The sequence below is a fragment of the Leucoraja erinacea genome, chromosome 8 (genome assembly GCF_028641065.1).
Source record: "Leucoraja erinacea ecotype New England chromosome 8, Leri_hhj_1, whole genome shotgun sequence".
In the NCBI taxonomy this organism is placed as follows: Eukaryota; Metazoa; Chordata; class Chondrichthyes; order Rajiformes; family Rajidae; genus Leucoraja; species Leucoraja erinaceus.
The window spans coordinates 49,787,059-49,805,159 of record NC_073384.1 but is presented as its reverse complement, the minus strand read 5'-3'; the positions used below and the strand labels follow the sequence as shown (position 1 = coordinate 49,805,159).

The following is an 18,101-nucleotide window of genomic DNA, read 5'->3' as shown; positions in this document are numbered from 1 at the left end:
ATCTGCACACCCAACAGTTGCTGCCATTCCCCCTTCGAGCGAACTCATAACTCATAGACAAGAAGGTGTTAGTCTAGGTCATCTCTAGATCATTCCCAGGACCAGCAAAAAGATGGGTCGTGTTTGTACTATTATGTCTTTATTTATTCTTTATTTAAGTCCAATTTTTTTGCAATCGGTGAGATGTATCCAGCGAGAGTTGTTTTCAACTTTATTGGCAGTCGGTGTGGTTAGCAGTACTTGGTACGGTACTTTCCAGTATTCGTCCAACTTTTTCCGATCCCAATTTCGTATCTGCACGTAGTCACCGGGCTGGACCTTTTGTTCTGAGTCTCCGTCAGGTAATGGTCTCTGTGATTCCTTCACCTGTTATGCCCCTGTCCCACTTAGAAAACCTGAACGGAAACCTCTGGAGACTTTGCGCCCCACCCAAGGTTTCCATGCGGTTCCCAGAGGTTTTTGTCAGTCTCCCTACCTGCAACCACCTGCAACCTCCGGGAACCGCACGGAAACCTTGGGTGGGGCGCAAAGTCTCCAGAGGTTTCCGTTCAGGTTGCCTAAGTGGGACAGGGGCATAAGTGTAAGGCTGACAGAATATGGGTTTAGTTGCTGCACATAGGTTATTATCTCATCATTCAATGCGTTTAAGTCTAATGTGCCTTCATGGGGTCTACTATACAATACAATACAATATAATACGGTTTATTTGTCACATTGCACATAAAGTGCAAGTGAAATGAATATGTCAGCAGCGGTACAAAGATAAAGAACACACACAAAAACACAATGAAAATTTAACATAAACATCCACCACAGCATTCATCACTGTGGTGGAAGGCACACAATTTGGCCAGTCCTCCTCCATTTTCCCCCGTGGTCGGGACCTCAACCCTCCGCAGCCGTTGCTGCGGGCGTCCAGATGGTAAAAGGACAAGGTACAAGTCCATGTAAGTCCAGGATCGGCTCTTCCCCACCGGAGACCGCGGCTTTAAGTTGGTGTAGGCCGCAGGCCGCGGGTCGAGATTTAAAGTTTAAAGTTCCCGCCGCGACGCAGCCAGAAGCACCACAGACCGCATGGCCGGCGGTCGAAGCTCCCCTCCAGGGGTGATGGTAAGTCGCCACCGCGCCCGCGGTAGAAGTTGGCCGCGGGCCGGCAGTGATGGCTTCTTCTTCCCCCGGGTCCCCCATGAGGGATCCCGGGCTTTAGACGCCGCGCCAGCTGGAGCTGTGCAGACCGTGCATGGCTTCAGGCTGCCGTCTGCCCCGGGCCAGCGAAACGGAGCGCTCCCCTCCAGCGAGCCCCAGCGATGGCTCACCCGCTCCACGCCGAGAGTCCATGCTGCGCCCGCCGATGAAGCCCCGGGCGCGTCTCCGGGAAAGGCAGCGCCGATCCTTGCTGTTAGGCCACGGGGGAGGCAACCTGGAAAAAGTCGCCTCTCCATGGAGGAGGCGGCCGAAACGGTTTCCCCCTCAGGAGTCCTTACACAAAACACACAAAGAAACATTAAAAACATACTTTAAAACATACTAAAAAAAATTAAAAAAGTTGATAAAACTAACGCGCTGCTGACAGGGCTGCCGCCATTGCAGGGCCCCCACCGATTGTTGACGTCCCCAAGGAGTCCTTAGTGGTCTATCATAGACAGTTTCTGCATGTGATAGTTTTGTAGCACTGAGGGGAGTTACTCGCATCTCAAACAAGGCTAAAGGTAATACCTTAATCGAAGTCTGTCCCATTTCTCCCATTAACTTTGTAGCCTTATTCTTGAGGGCTCCATTAGCTCTTTCCAACATACCCAAAGCCTGAGGGTGATGTACACAGTGAAATTGTTGTCTAATGTTAAAATATGTACATAATTCTTTGTTAACAATAGCAATAAAATTTTGGGCCGTTATCAGAACTTATAACAGTGGGTAGCCCGAATTTTGGAATAGTTTCTCTTAACAATAATGTCACAGTACTTACGCAGTATTATTGGTGGTTGGTAGAGCTTCAATCCATCTGCTAAATAAATCCAGTATAACTAAGCAATATATGTAGCCTTTGGCATTTCAATAAAATCAATCTGAATGCACTCAAACGGTCGTGCTGGCATTGGTGTTACCCCAGGGGATATTTTAATGGATTTGCCTGGATTACCTTTCTGGCAAATCCTACATTTGGAGGCTTGATTTAGAGCCTCCTGCCGAATCTTTGGATGCCACCATGTCTCCTTCGTCAACCATGTCTCATTCCCTACTTTCCAGAATGTGTGAGGGAGTGTATATAGGTTAGGAGTGTGGGTAAGAATGCATCAGGCACACAAACTTGTCCAAGTGGGGTTAGCCAAAGTCCCGTGGTAGAATCAATGGGGCATCCATCTTGTTTCCATTTTTGTCTTTCATGTTGAGAGGCGGCCCACTGAAATTCTTGTACCTCCCTCATGTCTGGCAAGACTGTTTTATTTACCAGCACCGTACTCCCTGAGGGCACCAGGTTATGTGATCTATGGGCTGCATCCTTGGCGACCTGATCCGCTTGGGCATTTCCCCTGGAGCCAATTGTTTTGGTAACATAAGTGCCTTTAAAATGTATTCTTAATCGGAGTGCCTGCGGCGATGAGAAATCCTCTGTGTTGCCAAAGTGCTCCAAAATTGTGGGCTACTCCGATAGCATACCTAGAGTCCGTATTGATATTAGTGCATTTGTCCTTAGCTAATATACATGCTCTAGTCAGTGCAAATAATTCTGCCTGCTGTGCTGACAGAGGGTTTTGTAATCGTCCTTCTTCTAGGACCATCTGGGATTAATTTACATCCCTGCACATTAACACTATGTGTTATATGACAATATTACATTTATACCAAGCCAATTAACCTACAAACCTGTACATCTTTGGAGTGTGGGAGGAAACCGAAGATCTTGGAGAAAACCCAAGCATGGCATGGGGAGAATGTGCACAAACTCCGTACAGACGACCACCCATAGTCAGGATCGAACCTGGATCTCTGGCGCTGTAAGGCAGTAGCTCTACCGCTGTGCCACCGTGCTGTCCTACATAGGGAGGTTAATTGTAAGGAAACAGTATATAGTGAATGGGAAGATCATTAACAGCAATATAAAGAGATAGACACAAAATGCTGGAGTAACTCAGCAGGAAAGGCTGCATCTCTGGAGAGAAGGAATGGGTCACATTTTGGGTCGATACCCTCTTCAGACCCGAAAAATCACCTCTTCCTTCTCTCCAGAGAGGCTGCCTGTCCCGCTGAGTTACTCCAGCATTTTGCATCTATCTTCGGTGTAAACCAGTTCCTTCCTTAACAGCAATGATGTACACAGCGATTTTGGAGTCCATTTCCATAGTTTCCTGAAAGTAACAACGGAGTAGTTAGAATGGAAAGAAGGGATTCAACATACATGGCTTCATCAGTTAGAGCATTGAGTCTAAGAGTCAGCAAGTCATGTTACAGCTTTAGAAAACTTTGGTCAGGCGTATCAGGTAAGTCGTGACGTTTTTTCCAGCCTAATAAAAAATGTCCACGAGTAAAATAATAGTCGGGAGGATGCCCCGAGTACCTACGGCTGGTATAACGAGCCGCTACGATATATCTATCGACTCCTACGGACCCGTTACGAACATTCTGCGAGTTTGAATCAAGGGGAAAACTCGGGAGAATTTGTGAATAAAATTTGTGAATAACTCGGGAAATCCTTTACAATCCTGAGGATTTACTGGCTCAGTTGTTCAGGGCTGTTGAACTTCAAGGCTCCATTCTTGGCGCCCATGATGCTCGAAGAGACCAACTTGTAGCAACCATCCAGCAGTTGGCGAACACTGTCAGCCAGGTCCTGCCACACCTCGCTCTGTCGCCAATTCCTCCCGTCTCTGCTGATGCCTCTCCACCTCTGTTCACCGCCAGCTGTATCCAGCACATTCTGGAACCAGTTCTTCCCACCCCAAAGAGGTACCATGGCGATCCCTCTACCTGCAGGTCATTCCCATCCCAGTGCTCCTTGATTTTTGAGCTACACCTTTCCTGCTTCGGCACAGATTGCTCCAAAGTACCCTATGCCATCTCCCTGGTGTCAGGACATGCTTCAGCCTGGGGGATAGCTGCCTGGGAGAGACAGCTAAACTTCTGCCAGGACTTTGGCACACAACCCAGGCGTTGTGTGCCAAAGAGCCTGTTCCTGTACTGTATTGTTTTGTTTTGTGTTCTTTACATTGTTAAAAACATTTGTGGGTGAACCCTGTATTATGGCGGGTGGGGGGGGGGGGGCAAGGAGAGGGGGGAGGTTATTTTCCTGTAAAACTATCTATATTGCGATATCCCGTAATGTGAAGCTGCATCATTGATACATGCTTATCCCAGATGTTTGAAGTAGATGGTGATGAGGTTTTTCCATAGAGGCAAAGCAAGGCAGTGGTCAGAGCGATGACCTTGTCTGTCAATGCTGTGATGAAACTAGAGAAATCATGCGAGATTGCGAGGTTAAAGGATAAATATGAGGAGGAGAATTTTAGTGGAAGGAGCCATTAAGCGTTTGTGACAAACCATTTGGAACCATGATGCATCGTTCAATCCTTATTTCATCTTCTCATCTAGTCTGCTCATGAAGAAAGGGTTGGAATTTTCCTTCTTGGCCTCATTGACCAACCCCCATTCAGCCCTCGTCACTTCTCGTCTCGATTGTTTCTGTGCTCTCCTGACTTCCACTCATCCACTTCCTCCCATCAGCATCATTCTGTTCAAAGCTCTTGCCACCTATATTACAGAAAATCCTGATGACTTTCGGACATGGTGACCGTCCGACTTTACTTGTTCGGACTTTGCTGGGTTTACCTTGTACTTAAACGTTATTTCATTATCATGTATCTATGCACTGTAAATGGCTCAATTATAATCATGTATTGTCTTTCTGCTGACTGGATGGCACGCAACAAAAGCTTTTCACTGTGCCCCGGTACACGTGACAATAAACTAAACTGAACATTACCAGTCATTCCCCTCCTTGTAAATGTGCATTATCTCTATCAGCACATGAGCTTCTAACTAAAAGTTGTCAAAGGATTAAGTTAAGGTTTTGCCGTACATTTTCGGGTGTCTGTTGACAATGTCAAATCTAACAGGGGCAGAGTGATTATTATATTTAGATTATTTTTGCTTCATATTGCGATGACAAATAAGCAGTGCATGTACACGAACACTTCCACTTTCTGATATATCTCTTTCCTAATGGCATGACAGTGGGTGATTGGTATTCTTACACTTTCATCCTTTGGCTATTTGCTGTGATCAGATAGCTCTTGGTCCATGGACCTATAACAATCTGAATATCAGACCTTGGGCTGATAATAAAGAGATAATTGGCTACAGATTTGACCAGGAGTAACATGGTGCATATAGTAAAAGCCAGACAATAGGGTCTCAATGAAAATATGCCTTATGACTTTGATGGAAGGAACTTCAAATGCTGGTTTATACCAAAGATAGTCACAAAATGCTGGAGTAACTCAGTGGGTCAGGAGAAAAGGAATAGGTGATGTTTCAGGTCAGAATCCTTCCTCAGACTGATGGCTATTTGCTGTGATTAGATTTCAAGGATCCATGCATTATAGCAATCTGAATATCGGACCTTGGGCAGACTGAAAGGTCAGACCCTGTCTGTCCTTGTGACTACTACAGGTGCACAACCTTTTATCCGGAGTTCCAGAAACCGAAAAGCTCCGAAAACCGGCCATTTTTTCCAGATGTCGACTGCGCACCAAAGCTCGCGTTTGGCGCCAAATTTGACCCAAAACGACCCACGGTCAACCCAGGTCTGTACTACTGTAGCGGCTGCCTCCTCCCTGGAGACCGGGAGACGCTTAAACATCTGTAAATCATTGCTTAAATGTTAGTCAGTTAGTTTGGAGGGCTTTTATGTGAAGGGGGGTGAAGGGGTAAACTTTAATTCTTAGTCCCCTACCTGGTCGGAGAGGCGGGGAGCGGTCAATGCCTTACCGGGTCGCCGTGCAGTAAGCTCCGCAGCGCTGTGGCCGGTGGGGCAGCGGGCGTCGCCGGTTGTAGCTCCGACCCCGGCAACTCTGACCCCTGGCTGCGAGGCGCTCCAAATCCAGCGCGGCCCACGGGAAGGAGCCATTAAGCGTTTGTGACAAACCATTTCCGCGAATGTCGGGCGTCCTTATTTCGTCGCAGCGCTGGGATAGCAGCGGGTTGAGCGGGCAAATGCATTGACCAACCCCCATTCGCCGTGCGTCAAGCTCCGGAGCGTTTCTGTGGCTGCCGACACCACAACATCGCGGAGCGTCAAAGCTGGATTTGGAGAAAATCCTGCGCTTTCGGACATGGGGTAGAGTTGCCGGGATCGGAGCTCCAACCGGCGCCGCCCGCGGAGCTCCAACCGGCTATGCCGCGGCTCCCAAATCCAGCGACGCTCCGCGAATGTTGGGACTGTCCCCGGCCACATCGCTCCTGAGCTTGCCGCACGGACCCGGTAAAGGCATTGCCCGCTCCCCGCTGGTATCCCTAGCGCAGCGACGCCGCTGACATTTTCGACATTCCCGGAGCTGGGACAATGTCCGGCCTAACAGGGGCAGCCGCGCTGGATTTGGAGCGCCTCGCAGCCAGGGGTAGAGTTGCCGGGGTCGGAGCTACAACCGGCGCCGCCCGCGGCCGGACGGAGCCCCCAGCTCCGCGAGGTTGGGAGTCGCCGATCAGGTAGGGGACTAAGAATTAAAGTTTCCCCCTTCACCCCTACTCCACCACCACCACATAAAATCCCTCCAAACTAACTGACTAACATTTATGCAATGATTATCCCGGTCTCCGGGGAGGAGGCAGCTGCTCCAGACTTTTCAAGCCGCCCGCGCTACCTACCTAATCTACGCTAAAACCCTTCCATTGATGAATCCGAAAATTTCCGAAATCCGCACAAGTGTCTGGTCCCAAGGCCTTTCGGATAAAAGGTTGTGTCATCCTGTACTACAACTAAGATTTTTCAATACTTAACTCGTAATGGCGATTTGCATTTTGGACTTTGCTGGAAATTTAGTGTTCACAATTTATTTACCTGGAACTAAAGAGATTGTAATGAATCAAAAACCTTCCCGATAGATAGATGGAAAATATCATTGGTGAAAGTGTCCATTGCACACACTCCATGAAGTAACACGTTGCTTCTACCATTGGAACATCCCACGATGTGCTGGAGTAACTCAGACAGCATCATAGGCAGTTTGGTTGGCATCGATGTTGGGCTGAAAGGCCTGTTTCCAAGCTGTGTAATTCTTAGATTCAACTTGCTTCCAACAGCCACATTAGCACATTTAGTCTTCCCTAATGGAGACAGTCCTTTGTTCAGTTTAAAATATCTAATGTGTACTGGATACTTGTTTTCTCATGTAATGTAAATTCTGTTTTTATTCCACAGATGCTGCTTGACCTGTTTAATATTCTTGGCTTTTTCTGTTTTTATTCCAGATTTTCAGCATCTGCAGTTTTTAAAATGTAATTTATTGAATTAAATTTGCCAATGTGAGTTGGGCAAGGCAGAATAGACATTTTTGTCAAGTTTTTGTATAGCTATCGAATAAATACAAGGAACAATTTAAACCATCTTTGCAATGCATGTGTCCAGGTGCTCCACATTTATAATTGGTGAATACTGGATCACACTGAACATGAATTTTCTTTGTAGCATCATGAAGATTTCTCATTCCAACTGTATAGAGTAGAGTAATATTTATATCATTGCAGTTTAAATTGCTGTGATCTATTGTTCAGAAATATAATTTTCTCTATGCAAACAAATGTAACTGTTGTAATCCACCCCGGAATGCTGCCTGAACCACTGAGTTAACTCCAGCACTTGGTGTGCACAACTGCTGCAATGCTTTTTCAAAAAGCTTCTTACATGTTAATATCTTATGTTTTTACTTTGTGCAGGAGAAATGGAAGAAGAACTGGAGACGACAAGTCTTTCAGACTTGACAGAAAAACAAAGACACCAACTTAAACACCGGGAGATATTTCTATCACGCCAATATGACTCACTTCCAGCCACTCACATCAGGTAGGGAATTGCACTTCAGTGGAAATTTATGCAGCATGTGGAATTTGCTGTTGTTTTAAAAAGCACCAAATATTCATCCTGTCATTGCAGTTTGAAACAAACCCAATGAGTGTTAATGAAAACAGGAAAATATTGGAAGTACTCTCGTAGGTGAGAGAGCAATGTGGTGAGAGAAAAGTTTTTTTTCCTTTGAAGTCAGATATTCGTTTGAATAGATAGATAGATAGATAGATAGATAGATAGATAGATAGATAGATAGATAGATAGATAGATAGATAGATAGATAGATAGATAGATAGATAGTTAAGTTGAAGAGAAGGGGGAAGGATGGAGGTAACAAAGGGAACATTTGTGATAGAGTGGAGACAAATAAATATTGAACAGTGTCAGCAAAGAGGCAAAAAAGTTGGTGAAATCTTGTTTGTCACAGGTGTTGTGAATTGAGATGAACATGCTGGAGCTATGAAATACAGAATGCAGACATTACTAGAAATCAGAAACAAAAGGGAATGTTGAAAACCCCTGCCTTTGGGCAGCATTTGTGAAGCGAGAAAAACGGAGTTAACATTACAGGCGAATATCTTTTTGAGTATTTGCAGCATTTTCTGTTTTTATTTCTGCATTTATTTTCTCTCTCTCTTCACCCATCTCTGTTCCCATTCCTCTGGATTGATAATCTATTAACAAATTGTCTGATTTCCCAACTGACCACCGATGCTATTGGTATTATTCAGTCTCTACTCGCCCTATCACACATATTCCTTCTCCATTGTATGTCTTTCTCTGCAACTTATAACGTGCATATTTTGCAATAGTCCAAAATGTTAATTCTATTTCTCTGTCTAACGATACTGCCTGATCTATGAGTATCACAACATTTTTTTATTTTTCTATCATATTTCCAACATCAGCAATTTTTTTTGCTGTTTAGTTGAGAGTTTATTACTTTATTGATCCACTAAAATTACCATTGACGCATATGGTTATGTACAAACCACAGATAATATTTAATTATATCACATATTAAAGATAAATATTTGATTTTTTTTCCTTCATAGATTAGCTAACGATTGTTTTTCCGCTGCTTATTGCATTTACAATGCCCTCCATAATGTTTAGGATAAGACCATCATTTATTTATTTGCCTCTGTACACCACAATTTGAGATTTATAATCGAAAAAAAATCACGTGGTTAAAGCGTACATTGTCAGATTTTAATAAAGGGTATTTTTATACATTTTGGTTTCACCATGAGGAAATTACAGCTGTGTTTATATTAGTCTGGGATGTTTGGGGCACATGGCTTCACAGGCGTTTGTAATTGCTCAGGTGTGTTTAATAGAAAGATTAAACGAGAACTTACCATTTGAAGTTTGATCTTTATTTTATGAGAAGTTGAAGTGAGGGACTAGGTGAAGAGCCTGCCAGCCCGCATGCGCTTCAATCTTCAGAGCAACTGTATGAAACCACAGACCACTTGCACAAACTGAAACTAAACTATAGAAAGATTAATAACCATTGACTTACCGAATGATCTTTATGAGATTCAAGGTTGGGAGTGGAGGGTACATAGTCCCTCATTTCACGCGCAGGTTTTTTGGTTAATTGGCTTGTGTAAAATTGTCGCTGCTGTGCAGGATAGAACTAGTGTATGGGTGATCACTGGTCAGCACCAACTCAATGGGCAGATGGGCCTTTTTTCATGCTGTATTTCTAAAACAAAAAAAAACCTAAAACCTCTGGATTTTCCATTTCCAGTGCTCTCGTTGCTGACTCCAATCTCCAAGAATTTATCTCCCACCAAAATCTGCAATAAATCACAAAATCTTGTTGAAGATCTTCCTCCCTCCGAAGACAGTTTTACAACAAAATCTTGTTCAACTATGGCTCTAAGCTCACTGATCTATTCTGGCTTCTCATTAAGAAAGGCCTTGATTGTGCTCCTTATTTTAAAATCCGTCATGGTCTTGTTCATTGTTATCCTTGTGAACTAATCAAACCTCTGAGATCGCTGGGTGTCTTCACTATTCCATAATTGCAATTGCTTCACTGATGGTCGCCCTGTGTTCATCTGCAAATAATTCTTTCCCTGGATCCAGGGGATAATTATTGGCAGATGAACACAGGCTGGCCATTTCAATTTCACTGGACTAACTTTTAAAATGTATAACTTTCAATAAGTGTTTTGTTATTTATACTTGTATTCTGTTTTGGTTTAGTGTCCAATGTTGATTCACAATACTGCATAAAGTACAGGAGGCCATTTTACTACTTTGAAAGATGCTAAGTATATACAAGTCGTTACCTTTGACGACAAGCAGATTTACCCCAATGCAACATTATCTTGAAAGTAGTCTCTACTTTTTGACCAGCATGGATGTTCATAAATTGCCGCACCTTAAGCTGTCCAAAGCCAAGTTCTTCTTCACACTCATAGCATTTCTTGGTGTTTGATTTTGGTTCCATTAACGTCCAGTGATCTGGAGTTGAATGTGATTTTGTCCTATTTTCTATGCTGTGTTTCAACACATCCAGTGAAATTTCCTTTCATGTGAAGGAAGGAACAGCAGATGTTGATTTATACCAAAGATAGACACAACATGCTGGAGTAAATCACTGGGTCAGGTAGCATCCCTGGAGAAAAAGAATAAGACATTCTCCAGAGATGCTACCTGACCCACTGAGTTATTCCAGCATTTTGTATTTGTCTTCGAGATTTCATTTCATTTCACTCACATTAATCAGCTTTGTATCCCTACAATTTAGACACCCCAATCAATATTTGACCCCTAAGGATTAATTCCTACCACATTTTCCTCATGATCTCTCCACATTATATAACAAAATAAGATGCATTAGAACTCTATGCCATGTATTTTCCTGTACAAAGACAGCTGTCTATCCCAATTTCTGTGGACTCTCTGTACTCCACTAATTTCAATTTAACATCTTTTCTGCAGGGGTTCATGAAAGTCGGATTTTTTTATTTCTGTGTTTATGTTTGCTTTAATCATGGAAAACAACCATTCATTCATTCTGGTCTTTCTGGAATTCTCTTTTTCAAAACACTGTTTCTTTTCATCTCCAATTTTCAAATTTCTCCATCTAAGGCCTTCCTTTCATCTGTAATTTTGGCACCATAGCCACTGAATGTTTCTTCCTTCCTGTTCCTCGTTTTCCTCTTCCAACATTGCAAAATATGCTTTGTTGTTTGAAGGAAGTGCAGCAAAATCACAGGAAAATGCCATGCACAGAACCAAGCTTCTAATGTGAATCATGCTTATGATTCAGCAGAACACAGAGATGAACTGAAGTTATAGTGCTGATGATTATGTGTCCTCCTATTTTTACAGTCCGTTGATCTGAAAGAGAATTAGTACATATAAATACAAATTTGGTTCATATAGTCATATACAACGGTAAATGTTCACCAGCTCACCAAGTCCACACCAATCATTAACTACACATTTACTCTGATCCTACATTGATCCTATTTTTTTATTTCTCACACTTTCCATGAATTCCTCCCAGAGTTTACCACTCTACCTACAGACTCAGAATAATTTATAGAGGCCAATTAATTTACCAAACTGGTCATCTTTGGCATGTGGCAGGTAACTGGAGTGCCTGGATGAAACCTACACAATTAAAGTGAGAACGTGCAAACTCCACGCAGGCAGCACCGTTGATCATGATTGCACCCTGGTTTCTGGCATTGCAAATACATTTTATTTGCTTTGCTTGTATTCCAGGTAATTTTACCTGAGCTATATGTTTTCATGTAGCATGCCTCATTCTAAATTGTAGAGGATGTAGCAAACACATAGCATTTGAGATCGTAATAAATTAGCTATAAAAATAACTTGTTGTGTTCCTTTGTTCTGCAAATATCAGCACAGATGACAATGAGCAAGTCCCTTATTCTAACATTTGGTTACAAAAAGATTCTTGCACCACTGGTCCATGCATGCCTCTTTTTGGAATCCTTTGAAACATTTCCAATTGATTCCAGTGATGTTGACTGAATCAGTGAGAGATGCATGAGTAGGTTGAGAGAAAGCAGGTATTCGCTTGTGCTCATATGTACCTTCCAGAAGAATCTAATATCCTTTGTTTAAATGTTATTACTGCAACTTTTAATGTTGTAATTTTTAATTTAAAAGGGCCTTGTGATATTGCCAGTGTACAACAATCTGTGCAGAAGTTATGTGTAGAAATCTGCATTGTAACTGGCACCGACTCTAAATGTATTCTACAAATACAAATTACTACAAATGTGGGTGAATGTTGTCTTGTCTTGACACCTATACAATTTCATTACTTTGATTCCTTTGAGCAAATGGAATTGATTCATATAATCTTGTGTAATTTTTTTGTTTAGTTTAGAGATGCAGCGCAGAAACAGGCCCTTTGGCACACCGAGTTTGCACCGACCAATGATCACCCATGCACTAGCACTATCCTACACTCCAGTGACTATTTACAATTTTTTTACAAACGAGGGACAACCTACAATTTTACCAAAACCAATTAACCTACAAACCTGCACATCTTTGAAGTGTGGGAGGAAACCGGAGCACCCGGGGAAAACCCATGCAGTCACGGGGAGAACTTACAAACTTCGTACAGACAGCATCCTTAGTCAGGATCAAATCTGGGTCTCCGGCATTGTCAGGCAGCAACGCTACTGCTCACCACTGTGCCTCCCCTAATCTGTCTTGCCTATACAATTTCTCTACTTTGATTTCATTGCGCAAAATGAATAGGTTCATGTAATGTGGTGTTCATGTGGTTTTTTGCCTGCATTTGTTAATGACATTGATTATACAGTAACTGGCATAGTTTCAGTTCTCCTTTAAGTATTCTGTGATATCGGTCAATATTGGTGTTTTCTTCAGATGCAATGAAGGGAATTGCCATATCATTGATGTCTGATGATAGTCTTCAGTCTAAATAGCCTTAAATGATTAGAAGATAATAAAATGTTGTTTTCTCCGATTAGATCAAACATACTCGGTACCCTTTGAACTATTTAACACATTTTAATGGGAAAATGTTGTACATTTTACTTTTGCTTATCCACATTTCTGTTGACATGATCAACATTTTTCTAATGATGTGTGCAACACGCAGAAGATGGGATTTGTCAAATTTAAAAAAATTGATTATCTGCATGTATAAAATTAAGAAAATAAGATACATTTGACAAATAAGTATGAGAACATATTTCCCAAATTGGTTGTACTTTTCCGCTTGTTTGTGTATTTCTGGATTGGGTTTCCAGGGTGCAAGGCCACCAAATTCAAGTGCAGTTTCATACTATTTCATGCAGGGTGCAAACCCATCAAATTCAAATGCAGTATCATACCATTTCATGCAGGGTGCAACACCACCATGTTCAAATGCAGTTTCATACCATTTCAAGCAGGGTGAAACCACTATAAAACCACACAAAACACCACATAAACACCACACTCAAGTCCAGTAGACATTCAGTGTGTTCAGTTGATTCACAGTTCAGACAGAGTTGTGACCTATCCCTCCCCCATCTTGCAGAGACTGAGCCACACCTACACTTCTGGGTTTTATAATCCCTCCCCCCTCCCACTGGAAGGGACGTGGCCTTCATGGCATGATTGACAGGAGATTCTCAACATTTTTTTTAATAACACTTTTATTTTTCATTGATGGGAAGAATCCTCTGCACCTGATGAGTGGAGGGGGACTGAGTAAGATGGCCAAAAATCACAGCCATAAGTGATAGGGTTTTATCTAAAATCAATATAGAGTGCAAGCAGGAAGTTGTCAATTTTAGACTTTTAATCATTTGCCATTTCAAGCGAACCACCACCAACCATTTGCTGTGCTTTATTTCAAACCAACCGACATGAACCATTTCTGTTTTATTTCAAACCAACCACCACCAACCGCCACCCATTTGCTGTGCTTTATTTCAAACCAACCACATTTTCATTTTCAAACCACATTAAGGGCACTCAAGGTCAGTAAAACCACACTCACAGTTTAGTAGACGTGTGTTCAGTGTTATTCACGGCTCAGACTGAGACACGTGACCCTCTCGCTTCCCCCATCTTTCAGAGACTGACTGAGGCACTCAACACTTCCGGGTTTTATAGTTCCTCCAGAAGGGGCGTGGCCTTCAGGAGAGAGAATCTTGACATTTTTTAAACACTAATAACTCTTTAATTTTTCATCGATGGGAAAAAACATCCTCTTGTCCTGCACAGCGGAGGGGGACTCTGAGTAAGATGGCCAAAAATCACAGCCTTAAGTGGCAGCGTTTTTTCTAAAATCAATATACAGAACAACAGGAAGTGGTCAAGATCAGACTTTTAGTAATATAGATTAAAACTGGGTGGCATTGGATATATCCATTGTGGTTGTATTTTAGAGTAAAGAAGAATAGCGTTACCCGGAGGTTTGGTTCTGAAGGAAAATTCAATTTAACTTGCACCGTAGAATCATAGGCTTAACAAAAATATGTAAGTGTTTTAAACAGTCATAATTCTGAAATAGCATTGCCTATTGGTACATTTTTGTGGAACATATAAGATTGATGGGACATTTTTATTATATACTAGACCAAGTGCAGACCCGTTGGGTCTGTTCCCCCAACGTGCGGTTGTGTGGGGGGAGGCGGCATGCAGCGTCACACACACTAACTATCCACTCTCCCCCCTCCCTCTCCCTCTCTCCCTCCCCCTCCCTCTCCTCTCTCCTCCCTCTCCCCTCCTCTTGCCTCCTCCCCCCCCTCCCTCCTCCTCCCCCCTCTCCCTCCCTCCCTCCCCCCCTCTCCTCCCTCTCCCCCCCTCCTCCCCCCCCTCCCTCTTCCCTCTCTCTCTCCCCTCTTTTTTCTCCTCCTCCTCCCCCATCCATCCCCTCCCCTAAACCCCCCCTCCCCTCCACACACACCCCTACCCCCTCCCCTCCACCCCCCTCCCCTCCCTGCTCCCCTCACCCCCCCTCCCCCTCACCTCACCCCCCCTCCTCTCCCCCCCTCTCCTCTCCCCCCCCCTCCTCTCCCACCGCTCCCCTCTCCCCCCTCCTCTCCTCTCCCCTCCCTCCCCCGCTCTCCTCCCCCCCCCCTCTTTCCCCTCCTCTCCCCCCCCCTCCTCTCCCCCCCTCCTCCCCCCCTCCTCCCCCCCTCTCCTCCCCCCCCCCCCCCTCTGTCCTCTCCCCCCCTGTCCTCTCCCCCCCTGTCCTCTCCTCCCCCCCTCTCCTCCTCCTCTCTCCTCTCCTCTCCTCCCCCTCTCATCCCCATCATCCCCCACCCACCCCCCACCCATCCTTTTTCTCCAGAGATGCTGCCTGACCCGCTGAGTTACTCCAGCACTTTCAGTCTATCTTCAGCATAAACCTCCATCTGCATTTCCTTTCCACAAACTGAGCGCATGTCTTTAGTTTTAGATTGCTTATTTGACTGAAATCTATTCATGCGCTATTTGGTGTTTTGTTTAACTGAATATATTTCTCCCCTTAGGGGCAAATGCAGTGTTTCACTGTTGAACGAAACAGGATCAATGGGCAGCTATTTGGAAAAGGAGGTAAAGTATAGACCAATATTTTTGATATTGTTATGACTGACATTAACAAGTACAGTCTTACATGATCTTCCTGTGGGTGCTGGGATCTGGCCTCTAGTACCCTTGTTTACTGTGTTTTCCATATAAAATGTGACATCTCTAGTGGTGTATAAGAATATGAGAGGAATAGATTGGGTAGATACGCAGAGTCTCTTGCCCAGAGTAGGTGAATTGAGGACCAGAGGACATAGGTTTAAGGTGAAGGGGAAAAGATTTAATTGGAATCTGAGAGGTACATTTTTCGCACAAGGGTTGGTGGGTGTATGGAACAAGCTGCCAAAGGAGGTATTTGAGGCAGGGACTATCCCAACATTTAAGAAGCAGTTAGACAGGTATATGGATAGATCAAGTTTGGAGGGATATGAACCAAATTCTGGCAGGTGGGACTAGTGCAGCTGGGACATGTTGGCCGGTGTGGGCATGTTGGGCTTGTTTCCACACTGTATCTTTCTATGACTCTATCTTAGCTTCTGGAAATAGTGAAACGCTTGAGTCAAAAGATGCAGTACTTATCCCGCTGTGACACTATAATTAGTAATGTTGTGATTAAAAACTCTGATGTTTTTTTCCCAACAACTCCGTGGGTAGACCTTATTTGCAAAGGGCAAGACGAGTGGTAACTGCTTTCATTAAAAAGAACTGTTGAAGCATTTAAATCATGTCCACAGAAAAAGAATGCAGGTTTTTTTCTGTCATTTCCATGACTGAAACTTTAAAACCTTGGGTCCAGACAGTGAGCAACAAGGTTGGGAAATTACAGCGACACCAGAACTAGCTCTTTTGGAACGGAAATAGTTAAGAAGAGCATTAATATTTTAAGCATTATCAGATTGACTTCAGTGAAAAGGGGAAGACTTTTAATCATGGAGTCTTTAATGTGTGATCATCTGTTTGAAATTGTCATAAAAATAGAGAGATTGGGAAAATTGTTTTTGGCTCATGTTTTGAGCTTTGCCTTAAGAAGTCATTGAGGTATAGATCAATGCATCAAGAAAGAATTTAATATGTATTTGAAGCATAGAAAGATACAAGGCTCTGGAGACAGCACAATTATTGCTGATGCAAACACGATGGACCAAATGATTTATTTCCATCCTCTCAATGACTGTTAAAACTCCATTCTAATCAGTAATTGCACCAAAATGTGTGCAAATGTATCATCATTTCTGTACTTGTGTGTCCAATGCCCCATTTATAAATACCTGGAATAACCTACCAATTTTTATAATCTCTCAACCTATTCTTTCCTTGCCTGCCTCTGTATTTCCATTTCCATTAAGTCCATGTCTATTCTTCATTTTCTCTCTCTGTATTAAATTGCAACTGTCATCTCCTCTGTTGATTTTACCAGCCTCTCTTCTGATGTCATTCCTCTCCTTTGAAACACCCTGCGTTTGTATAGATGTTCAAAGTGAACATAAAATAATCTAAATAAACATCAAAATAATCCAAATAAACAGAGTTCTAAGTAAGAAAGAGCATTTAGTCTCTGTTTATTTGGATTATTTTGATGTTTATTTAGATTATTTTATGTTCACACCGTCTAATGTTAGGCTTGCTGTTGAAACATCAAAACAATTGAACCATGCGGAGACCAAATTTGTTGATCCCGAACCCCTGGCAATTTGAACACCTATTTATCTTCCTCGAATGATTCTCACTTCATCATCCAGTAGTTAGTTTGTCAATAGTTTTCATAATACCATTTTAATCAATTTATTAATTTGATTATTTTCTATAGAATTAAAATGTTGAAGAAATCCACAGTACAATTTATTTTTACTTACGTCGAACAACGAAGGAATGCTAATGTTTCTTTTCTTTGAAGCTTTGTGAGAAATACTGCTCCCTGCATTGCCAGAATGCAGCATTTCTCTTTCAGCAGGTACAAGATCCTGATGGTTTTGTACTGAAGTCCCTTTTCCACAATAGATTAGTAATTGTAAAAGTCTAACTAATGTTCAAAACTTTGCGCGCAAATACCATTCAGCTTTCCTCCTGTGTTTTTAAAAATATTTTCATTGTTTCAACCATAAGCTCATTTGAGTTTGCCTCACTGTGGCTTCTCTGTTGCCACCCTTTCTAGCTACTGCTTCCAAGTATAGGAATATATTTTATAGAAAGATTATAAAGGATTATGTAAAATAGAAAGCAATTGAAGGCAGCACAGTAGCATAGCTGGTAGAGATGTCGCCTCACCACCAGAGACCTGATCAAACACATCACAACTCTTATGCCTCAAGTCTTGGGCTTCCTCAATAAAAACGGATGGGAATATTAATTTACTATCTTCCCTATACACAATGACGGCCAAGCTGATATGTAAGGAGCCCTAATCTTTCTCCAGACATCCTTTCAATCTTAATATACTTGTAGAATGCAGAATTTTCTTTAACCTAGTTCCATTTCATGTCCTGTTTTTGCCCTCCTGATTTCCTTC

General features: G+C 42.8%; 1 protein-coding gene across 3 annotated transcripts in view; it reads left to right on the top strand.

Annotated features, from left to right (window-relative positions):
* The window catches only part of mta3 (metastasis associated 1 family, member 3), a 101,744-nt gene that overhangs the window by 29,577 nt on the left and 54,066 nt on the right, over positions 1 to 18,101 (top strand). For all 3 annotated transcript variants that reach the window (XM_055639665.1, XM_055639667.1, XM_055639666.1), the window contains 2 exons: positions 7,930 to 8,056; positions 15,559 to 15,622. In XM_055639665.1, coding sequence (XP_055495640.1) covers positions 7,930 to 8,056; positions 15,559 to 15,622 — 191 coding nt within the window. The remainder of the gene's footprint in view (positions 1 to 7,929; positions 8,057 to 15,558; positions 15,623 to 18,101) is intronic.